Consider the following 11,172-nt stretch of genomic DNA (forward strand, 5'->3'; position numbering starts at 1 on the left):
AAAATAAATAGAACATTATTATAATTCGTAACATAAATCTCCACTTAATTTAACAAACACTGTAAAATAAATCTATTCATAATCTTCATCAGCACTGTCATCAGGCTCGGAATAATCTTCATCGATTTCAATTTTTCTTTTCTTCTTGGCTTGAACATTTTCTTTGTCTTCTTCCATGTTTTTCTGTGCTTCTGTTTGAGCTGATCGGTGGTGAAAGACGAACGAAATGCTCTTTGCAAGATCCCAACACTGTTTTAATACTAAATCCGCGAGGTTCTTTTTATCCGCGCAATGGTACCAATTCGATAAATCAGACGTACAGTCAGAATTTTCTGGGGGCAATGTTACTTGTATGTTATTGACACAACGCTTGCATTTGAACTTGCTGTGCGTATCCGATAGCGTGTTTTCTTCGAGACGGAACAAGTCTTTCAGATCGTCGGACGTAAAGTGTCGTAAAGAGTCCTCATTCTGGTCTACGACTGTGTCGCTCAACGCTTTTTTGTGAGCTTGGCGCTGGAAGATTTTCTCCTCGATTGTCCCCGTGGCAAGAAGGCGGTAGATATAGCAGACTTTCTTTTGCCCATCACGCCAAACCCTGGCCATGGCTTGGTCGTCATTTGCAGGATTCCAATCAGGATCAAACATGATTAGTCGATTAGCTCCAATAAGATTGAGACCACAACCTCCAGCTTTAGAACTTAACATAAATATCCATTCTTTGGAATTCTTATCATTAAAACTTTCGACTACTTTGGCTCTTTTCTTTATTGTCATAGAGCCATCTAGCCTCACATACAAATACTGTCTTTTACGACACAGTTTCTCAAATAAATCGAGTGTTTGCGTATAATTTGATACAAGAACGATTTTATCGTCTGTATTCATTTTCAAATTGGCTAAAATACAGTCAAGAATCATTAATTTTCCTGAGTATTCGGGTCTCACGTCTTTTATATCGTAATTACTTGGTAAAAGATCTCTGGCTTTCTCAAAGCCTTCTGATCGTTCCATAATTTTGTCGTACACTAAATCTGGATGATTACATAATTTTTTCAACATAGTAATACTGGACAAAGCACTGAGAGTGTTCTTATCCCCTGTGCCTGCAAATTTGTTCCTAATCGTATCGGAATTGATGAAGTTTTTGTAAATTTGAGTTTGTAGTGGTGTCATTTTAACACAGATTACTTGTTCAAACTTGACCGGCAAGTATTTTGTGAGTAAGCTGCTGGTTCGACGAATCATACATTTATTAACAATAGACGTAAGAGTCTGTAAGCACTCTTGTGCTCTCTCCCTCTCCTGTGTACTTGCTAATGCATCTTGTCCTTTTAGAATTGGATTTTCATATCTCTTTTTAAACTCTTGAGCTGTGCCAAGTATACCTTCGTTAACAAAGTGCACTAAACTGAAATATTCTGTCAAATCGTTCTGTATTGGTGTGCCAGATATGAGAATGCGCCTCTTTGCTTTTAACCCCATTAATGCTTGATATGTTTGATTTTCACTGTTCTTTAGCCTGTGTCCTTCATCGCACAATACTAACCCTACTTCAGATGAATGTAAAATGTTTGAATAAATCCTAAACGTCTCATATGATATAATTAACACAGGTGTTGCAACTCTCATAGAGTTGTATGTGTTCATGAATTGTTGCAATTTTAATGTTATATCAGCTTTTGAACCTCCGTCCATTGGAAGGGAATTGATTCTTTGTCCGAGCCACTTTGTTATCTCGTTATACCAATTCTTTACTAAACTACTTGGACATACTATGATTGCTTTGCTTATTGTGGGCTTGCATTCAGGGCCTTGCCGTAGTAGCGTCCAGAGTAATGTAATGCATTGCAGGGTTTTACCCAGACCCATCTCATCAGCCATGATACAGCCATAGGCATTTTCTATCTGATGTCCTGTGACACAATCATACATGAATTTAACACCTTCCCTTTGATGCGGTCGAAGTATATTTCCAAGAACTGGATCCACAACCACAGCCACTCTAATATCATTTGGGTTCATTTTCATCCTCTCATGTTCTGGGATATACGGCGGTCGGTATAATACAAGTGCATTGGGTTCATCAGGATCATGCAAAGCTCGTCTTACTTGCGTGCGTTTTAATCCCAAACTCTTGCCACAAAAAGACGATACATAGTTCGGAATCGGCACTTTGAAGGGCTTGCTCAATATCTGCTTGATTAAGTTCTCATGATCGGAAGAAGACATTGATTGTGAAAGAGATTTTTGAGCGAGAGGAATCTTTGTACATTCCCGCTTCTTACGTTTCGTAGCATTTAGTAGGGGACTTTTAAAAACATTGTCGCCGGAGCCAATTTGGCTCGGCGCTAAGCTGCGCCTCATTTCTATTTCTTAATTTCACTAAAATAAATAATAATTAATAACTCATGATTAAAAAAAATACTTTCAACCTTTACACTATTTTTGAATTCAAACTTGTCAAAACAAGTGTGAGAACCTTAGTGAGAACTGTGAGAACTGGGAAGTTTTGTTTTGGATCTGTCATATATCTGTCACTTAACAAATGTCATTGCTGTTTATGAAACCACAGATTAAATTTTAATGTTTTCATTTTTGTAGTTAAAATATTTTGGTGTTGATCTACTTACGCACTAGCCGTAGACAGAGAATACACAAGCAAATGGCAAATACAAAATCTAATGAATGACGGCGATTACGCTAAAAGCTCTTGATTTCGATGTTTGTGTATTTTGGCGATGAAGGAATTTCTATACAATTAATTAATGTATTTGTGTATTCCTTAATATGCTATGGAAGGGAATAAGGGATAGGTATTCCTTTAACATTAAATAAAAATACATTTATTTGTAAAGAAACTTTATTTGCCAAAAACAAATACATTTCGTGTCGAGATGAACACTGAACATTAAATCACAGATTATACAACAGAAACTTAAGCAACGAAACTTAACCTTAGTGTGTAAATACATATAGAAAATTATTAATAAATCGCCAACATGAACTACGTATAATTTGCGCATATTTGTGTCTTATTAATCTCGTAAACAATAAAAACGCGCTATTTAAATGATTTGTTAGATATGCGAAGATTCCGTGGTGTGGAAGTTTAAACTTAATTTAAAAATCGGAAAATTTAATGACTACATATCAGCTGCGAATCGAGTTGCCAATTTTGAAGAAAAATATCGAGTCGGTAATTTTTTTTATAACATAATATGGACAATTGTATTGGCATTTTTTGTTCATTACCAGACCACAGAATTACATTTTCTAAAGCAAGATTAGTAAGCTTTTGTGTTACATTCATTATTAATTAATTATTAGTACATTTCTCCATAGTTGTAATTATTCTATGTATTTTTAATCTTACCTAGATATGATGGAAACGCAATTAACAGCTTTTTTTATAACAGTTAAGGGATAAATAGTTTTTATCTTTTTCAAGTTTTTAGTTCAAATAGCACAAGTCTAACATCGATATAAGATAATTTTATAGACATATTAATATTAAAAATCACACCAAATTTTTTTAACACTTTTTAAAAAGTTGCGCATATCTTCCACTGTCCGTAGCAAGACATAGTTATAAACCTACCATTTAGAAAAATACCCTTTTTTCACACTCCTTGTTCTTATAAAAATACTTTTTATACCAGCATCATTTTACTATCATATATTACATTGGTCACTGTCACATGCATTGTAGAACGTATAACGAAAGAGACAAAAAAATAACTGAAAAAATATATTTTTTATCATATATCCGAATAAAGTTTAAAATAAATGGGATTCTGAACTGATTTTCTCTGCAATTTGCTCTTTAGATTATTTGTACGAAACCCTGTCGGGATTCCGACTCACGCTTGACCAATTTTTTACCGATTCTAGAATTAAAAAAACACAATTAAACAGCATGACGTCAAAAAAGATAACTACGTACAGCCAAGATGAAATATATTTTTTTTAATAAATTTAAAACATTTTTTTTTCGTCTTTTTCGTTGATACAATACAATATAAGTGTAGAATTATATAACTACAACAATAAAAAAGATATTTGTTTTATTTTTAAAAACAACAACCACTCAAACTTGAACAAACTTAAGACAGCAATCTCATTATATAATAAAAAAAGAAAAGCAAAAACACAGTGAAAGTCGGGTCAACCGACTAGTGCACAAACACGAAATTATTTTCCTTAAAAATATAATTTAATCATTTTAATCGTATTTTATACGAAAGATTATTCACTTAAAAACAAGTTAAATTGTAACGCTAATAAAAAAGACAATTTTTCTTTCTTAGATTATTTTAGGCAGATATTTATGAACTAAATTATATAGCACATGTTTTGATTAAAAATACAAGCAGTGAATTTTTTTCATTCAATTTCAAATGCAATAGTACCCTCTATCCTTTACATTTTAATAGTGTTAGAGTGAGATGAACTCGTAAGGGTGATTACACATTAGTTTCTATGCCTATATCTTTTTTTTTTCACATTTTTTTGTTATTTTTCAAGTGTCAGTTAATCTAATTAAGATTTTAAGTATCTATTTCAATGTATCAACGTAGGTACTAGATTATGTGGAATAACATTTAATATAACTCTTAATTGAATAAAGGTTTTTTTTTCATTTTAATATTATGCGATTAGTATAAATAGGTACTGACAGCCACATAAAACTACATAATGTGTAAATAGCCTTCATTTTATTAAGAAGAAGATGTTGGAACAAAATTCGTCAATGACATAAGAGACACAAAAAATGTTATACCGTTTTATATTTAAAACCGGTTAACACGTATTTAATAATTATGAACCAAAAGAAAATACATCAAAAAATATTTTATAATTTTATATGTTAAACTTGTTAACCTTATGGCCGTTCCCAATATTCAAACTACGGTTATAGATAGACAGCTATCTCCAATAGGCAATAGCTAGTAAGGTTCTATCTATCGTAAGATAGATACGATATTGGGAATGGCCATTACAGGCTGACAGCTGTCAAAACGTTATTGGGACGCTCAAATAGACAAATTCAAAGAGAAAAATATACCTCTAGTAAGCAGTTAGTCCTCCAGACGATAGATAGCGATCAGAGATAGGTTAGCTTATCGCTAGTAAGCTTATTGGGACGCCAAAACAAAAGATAGATAGCATTTTCTATCTTTAGTAGGGTCAAACCGAAGATAGATACGATATTGGGAACGACTATAAATGAACAAATAAATGGGGTAATAATATATAAATACATAATATTATGTTACAAAAAAAGTTAATTCTATAAGGAATTTTGTTCCACACATTTTGTATACTATGAACATTGAATGTATTTTTATCTATGAATATGATATTTTTCATTTTTTATCTGTGAATTTTTTACTTTTTATTTCTTTGGCAATCTGTACACTTTGACCGGAGCTCCTTCGAACACGCAGTCTGTTCTTGATGGATACACGCTCTTTAAGTTACCCTCCATGTCAACCACTTTTACCTGGAATAGCAAATTAAAACTATTGTCACAGAATACATAATAGTAGCTAAACGCTACAGAACGGACACTCTCCGCCTCCCGCCAAAATTAAACACTTACCTCACCCCGCACGATCAGTCTAAAAATGGTCCGCATTTTTCTGCAAGGACGATACGCAACGAAGATTGACAACATTAATCAAATTGACTTAAAGTAATTTATTATTTTGGATTTGTGATTATCGTTTTTCGTAGAAAATGGTTAGATTTTGTGCTGTTTACGGATGTATTTCATCAGAAAAACGCGAATTTTTTTTTACGCTAGTCACAAATGTGCCAACCATAAAGCGTTAACACACACATTTGCAGTCTCTACAGTGTGACTGTCAAAACGATAATTTTGTATGGAGTGTCCGGGGTGTGCTATTGTTAAAAACATATATCACTTATTTTGTGAAGTGAAACTTATTTAGGCGCGTTGAGAGTAAAATTTCAAGGTCGCGTCATGGCAATACCGTCACGTCATGGAGTAAGGCTACGATTTTGGTATCTTTGAATCTTGCCAAAGAAGTTTCACTTCTGACACGTGTGCTCGTCACACACGCTCTGTTTATAGTTTAAACCTTCGCAGAACACCGATAAACATTTCAGAAGCAAAATCGGGACAACCGTTCTCGAGTGTTAGCGAGACTAATGAATAGCAATTTTTAAACAGGGTGGAATTTTTTGAAAAGAAAGAAAACTGCATTCAAAGATTTCCGAAAATTCGCTTGCCAATTCGCAGAAATCAACCCAACAAAAATCTATTGAAATAAACTCTGAAATTTTACTTCATCAATTATTATGTTATATAAGGATAAATTACTCAAACAAACTAGATAAATCAAATGAGGTATAACATAGGCTAACGTAGACTAACATTTAGTTAGTAAAATTTATCCAAACAAAAACATCATCCTGTAGGGCGCCCGTACACGGATCGTTCAAGCAGTTGAGACCGACGGCTTGAAGCCGCGACCGCGCGGTGAACTATAGACATTCATTCACACGGACACGGACTGCTCGAGCCGTCGCGACCGCTTCAAGGTGTCAACTGTGCGGTTTGTAGTGACAGCTCGAGCAGTCAACGACCGACCGCTCGAGCAGTCCGTGTACGTCGCTCAGCCGTTAACTGCTCGAGCAGTCCGTGTACGTCGCTCAGCCGTTAACTGCTCGAGCAGTCCGTGTACGTCGCTCAGCCGTTAACTGCTCGAGCAGTCCGTGTACGTCGCTCAGCCGTTAACTGCTCGAGCAGTCCGTGTACGTCACTCAGCCGTTAACTGCTCGAGCAGTCCGTGTACGTCGCTCAGCCGTTAACTGCTCGAGCAGTCCGTGTACGTCGCTCAGCCGTTAACTGCTCGAGCAGTCCGTGTACGCCGCTCAGCCGTTAACTGCTCGAGCAGTCCGTGTACGGCTGGGCGTATACACCTCACCTGTTGAACAGTCAGGGTATGATATGGACCCTCCTCCTCATCAGCCACACCGAGCAGCAGGCACTCGTGCAGCAGCTTGTCCATCACAGTCTTGCAGGAACCGAGCGAGGAGTGGGACGTCACTTCCACGAGCATTGTTTTGCTCTCGTGGGACATCTGCAATTGGAAGACATGTTTATATGACTAATTGGTTTCAGAGATGTTTGTCAGAAATAATTTTTTATTATAACTTCTTAAGATTAAGTAATTCTTCAAGATATTTTTATATAAATTGTTACTATCAATCGTAAATTTTCTATACATAGACTATATTATATTCAAATTGACTTTCGAAGTACAAAAACACATGTTTTATTGCCACTGGTCATTTATTTTTATAGGAAACTACGATGACTTTAAATTTAAATTCCCTAGTGAGGCTGTGATTTTATTAATTACTAGCAATCCGCCTGCGGCTTCGCCCGCGTTTTCAAAAAAAAACCCGCATAGTTCCCGTTCCCGTGGGATTTCCGGGATAAAACCTAGCCTATGTCACTCAGAAATGATGTAGCTTTCCAACAGTGAAAGAATTTTTCAAATCTGCCAAGTAGTTTCGGAGCCTATTCAATTCATACAAACAAACAAACAAAAAATCAAACCTTTCCTCTTTATAATATTTGTATGTGTAATATTTGTGTCTGTGCTCCGCTCCTGTTGGTCTTAACATGATAATTTTTAGAATAGAATTTTTCAAATCAGACCAGTAGTTCCTGAGATTAGCGCATTCAAACAAAGAAAAATTATTATTTGGTCAGACAAAATGAAAAGAAATTAAACACATACCTTTGTATCATCAGAATTGGTGATTGGTGGAAAGCTGATGACCCTTCCTTGAGAGTCTTGTAGACATGGGTATTTTGGTTTGCCTTCCAGTAAATATAGATATCTGAAATAGAAAGACAAAAAGATATGATAAAAAAATACATTCGGTCGCCGCGCTCAAAGTCTGAGATAAAAGCTATGCAATAGCTTAATAAATAATAGATATGATAGATCCTTTTTCATATTTTCGCTGTAGAAGAACTGTCTTTGTGCCTTGATAAAAACGAAAAAAAATTAATTGTCAAATTGGTAGACCTGTTCTCGAGTTCTAGGCTTAGCAAAACATTTGACGATTTATTTTTATGATAATAATTCAGTTAAAAAGGTATTATTATAATAATTCAGTTATAAAGAATAATATATTATAAAGGCGAAAGTTTGTAAGGATGTATGGATGTATGGATGTTTGTTACTCTTTCACGTAAAAACTACTGAACCGATTACAATGAAATTTAGCACACATATAGAGGGTAACTTGGATTAACACGTAGGATAGTTTTTATCCCGGAAATCCCACGGGAACGGGAACTATGCGGGTTTTCCTTTGCAAACGCGTGCGAAGCCGCGGGCGGAAATCTAGTAAAGAATAATAATCTGTTACATTTTCTTCTCAAGCTAATTTAACATCACAGAAATACTCACTTATGTATCCCCGAGTACACATTCCGTTTCTTTTCCTTCCGCAATGATTCTGCCTCAGCCTGTAGTTGCTGGAAGAGCTGTTCACCGGTGAAGGCCTTTGTCCTTGACAGCGGAATTAGTTTCAATTGCTTTGGAGGCTTTGCTGTGTATACTATGTCACCTGGAGAATGGAGATATTTAGTGTAAAGTTTTATTTTATCCATACTAATATTATAAATGCGAAAGTAACTCTGTCTGTCTGTCTGTTACCCAATCACGCCTTAACTACTGAACCAATTTGCATGAACTTTGTATAGAGATATTTTGATACCCGAGAAAGGACATAGGCTACTTTTTACCCCGGGACATAGGATAGGTTTTATCCCGGAAAACCCACGGGAACGGGAACTATGCGAGTTTTTCTTTGACTGCGCGTGCGAAACCGAGGCCGGAAAGCTAGTAAATATGTAAATTTTTTATACATATAAGACTGTCAATTTATCTGTGGTCATTGTAAAAGAACTAAATAAAATAATGCATAATAAGTTATTAAATATATGTCTATAAATTGTGAAAAAAATTAGATGAGTTTTTTGAAATTAGTCCCGCCGTTTCATGAAATATTGAATACTAGCGGTCCGCCCCAAGCTTCGCCCGTGGTACATATTTACGTATTCTCTACATAAGAACCATCCTCGTACTTCAAAGAATATAATAAAAAAAGAAATATTGAAATCGGTTCAGCCGTTCACACGTGATGCCGTGACAACGCGAAACGGGTTTCATTTTTATATATATAGATTTAGTGAATGTCCATTTATCTCTCTATCTATCACACATAGAAAATAATAGCTACTATCACTTTGTTCACTAGTATTATAATGATTAACCAAAGTAACTTGTTACAGTAACAGTATTTCAGATATCAAAAAATATTTAAAATAGGTACAAAATCCTACTAATATTATAAATGCGCAAGTTTGTGAGGATGTGTGTGTGTGTGTGTTTGATACTCTTTCACGCAAACACTTCTGAACCGATTACAATGAAATTAAGCACACATATAGAGGATAACTTGGATTAACACATAGGATAGGTTTTATCCCGGAAATCCCACGGGAACGGGAACTATGCGGGTTTTTCTTTAAAAATGCGGGCAAAACCGCGGACGGAAAGCTAGTTTTAGTATATTTTGGAAATAAGCTACAATCTACTTATACACAAATGAGTGTTAACACAAATTCAAGAAACAAAATTCTATATACATAATATACAATTTTATTTAAGCCCAAATATTATGATAACAAACCTGGTGGTATCTTCGCCATATCATGAGTAGCAATGGTAGCAATGTTGCGCTTATCACAGACCGTATCATGCAACTTTGTTTGCATCTGAATAAACTTCTTGAATTTCACCTCGTCAAACTTCAAATTACTAATAACGCAGCACAATATAAACGGCCTGATGTTCCACACTTCATTTTCTTCAATTTTCACTTTAATAGTGTCATCTTCGGCGTGTAAGATTTTCAAGGAGTGACATAGTTCGTTGATATTTTCATCTGGCACTTGTTCTTCTTGTTTCTTGCCTTTTTTGCCCTTTGCCTTGCCCGCGGGTGGTGCGCTGTCTGATTTGGGGCAGTGCTCTCTGATGTAATCGATAACTTGTTTGGTGCGGCATTGGTCGACTAACTTCATTAGACGTTTGTCTGATAGCTTGTTGCCTTTGAGGTTTAGTTCTGCAATGGGGCCATGTTATGAATATTCAAGTTTAATACAAAAATACGCAATGCATTATATCTACTACTACTAATATATTAAAAGATATCTTACACAAGATTCAAATAGGATTATAAAAGGTATAAATGAATAAAAATCCAATTATGTTGTTAAAATGTACTGCGTGTATATAGTTTATCTTACCTTTTAATTTAGCCATAGATGCTAGCTCTCCTGGAACTGTCTTCAACTGATTGTCGCCAATATCAAAGTTTTTCAAAGACTGCAAGCTTTTTGCAACATATCCTGGTAATGTTTCAATTAAGTTACACTTAATCTTGATATCTGTTAAATGCGGGAAATTTGCTTCTTCCATATCCGGGAAACTCGTCAGTTTATTATTCGAAAGATCCAATGTTATAAGGTTCAACATATCACCGATTTTTGGCATTTCGGCGATTTGATTTGAACTCAAATTGATGTTCGTTAATTCTTTCATCTTATTCAAGCTCTCAGGTATACGAGTAAGCTGATTTCGGGACAAATCCAACACTTTCAACTTCGGTAGAGAGGTTATGTGTTCGTTGAATTCAGATATTTTATTTCCGAATAAAAGAAGGGATTGTAAATTAACCAAATGCTTGATATCATCAGGAATAATAGTGAGACACGTATCGCTTATATTTAACAGGTTTATATTAGTTAATTGGAACAAACTTTTGTCTAAACCATCTTCAGAAATTCGTTTGGAGATAGCGGCGCCCGACAACTTGATTTCGTGCCTATTCTCAGATTTAGCAGTGGTTACTTCTGGCCAAGAAGCCATTATGTATTTTTAGAAGGAAAATTAAACCTTACTGCGAATAAATATAATTTTACTCCGTATTTTCTTTACACCACGTCTTTTTTCACCGTTGACATTTATTTGCAAAACGGAAAACAAATAAACTACAGATCAATCATGAATCATGTCTGTCAAAAATGACTGAACTTTACAGATAACAAATTGTTCT

The 11,172-nt window shown here is 35.1% G+C and overlaps 2 protein-coding genes and 1 long non-coding RNA gene across 3 annotated transcripts in view; all 3 read right to left on the bottom strand.

Moving 5' to 3' along the window:
* On the bottom strand, positions 1 to 2,476 carry okr (DNA repair and recombination protein RAD54-like okr). Its single transcript, XM_089708409.1, has one exon. It carries the CDS (start codon positions 2,365 to 2,367, stop codon positions 73 to 75), a length of 2,295 nt encoding a protein of 764 aa, XP_089564535.1. The 5' UTR covers positions 2,368 to 2,476; the 3' UTR covers positions 1 to 72.
* A 369-nt stretch (positions 2,477 to 2,845) lies between these two features.
* Positions 2,846 to 11,102, bottom strand: LOC149478645 (leucine-rich repeat-containing protein 47-like). Its single transcript, XM_089708666.1, has 6 exons — positions 10,364 to 11,102; positions 9,748 to 10,179; positions 8,460 to 8,619; positions 7,779 to 7,881; positions 6,957 to 7,112; positions 2,846 to 5,506 (listed from the first exon to the last, which is right to left on the bottom strand). Exons 1-6 carry the CDS (start codon positions 10,983 to 10,985, stop codon positions 5,399 to 5,401), a joined length of 1,581 nt encoding a protein of 526 aa, XP_089564792.1. The 5' UTR covers positions 10,986 to 11,102; the 3' UTR covers positions 2,846 to 5,398.
* Positions 2,846 to 11,172, bottom strand: part of LOC149478646 (uncharacterized) — a 329,584-nt gene continuing 321,257 nt past the window's right edge. Inside the window, exon 2 of the long non-coding RNA XR_016317337.1 lies at positions 2,846 to 5,068. This is a non-coding gene — a long non-coding RNA (uncharacterized LOC149478646). The remainder of the gene's footprint in view (positions 5,069 to 11,172) is intronic.

The sequence above is a fragment of the Colias philodice genome, chromosome 21 (genome assembly GCF_061535455.1).
Source record: "Colias philodice isolate Cphi_HAF_F1 chromosome 21, ilColPhil1 Martin Lab GWU primary, whole genome shotgun sequence".
Classification (NCBI taxonomy): domain Eukaryota; kingdom Metazoa; phylum Arthropoda; class Insecta; order Lepidoptera; family Pieridae; genus Colias; species Colias philodice.

Bases quoted from the DNA above. Each gene is read 5' to 3' on its own strand.
- okr (XM_089708409.1), bottom strand. From the start codon at position 2,367: ATGAGGCGCAGCTTAGCGCCGAGCCAAATTGGCTCCGGCGACAATGTT.
- LOC149478645 (XM_089708666.1), bottom strand. From the start codon at position 10,985: ATGGCTTCTTGGCCAGAAGTAACCACTGCTAAATCTGAGAATAGGCAC. The intron at 8,620-9,747 runs GTTTGTTATCAT...TCCATTCTCCAG, and splicing joins TATGGCGAAGATACCACCAG to GTGACATAGTATACACAGCA. The intron at 5,507-6,956 runs GTGAGGTGTATA...TTGCTATTCCAG, and splicing joins ATACCCTGACTGTTCAACAG to GTAAAAGTGGTTGACATGGA.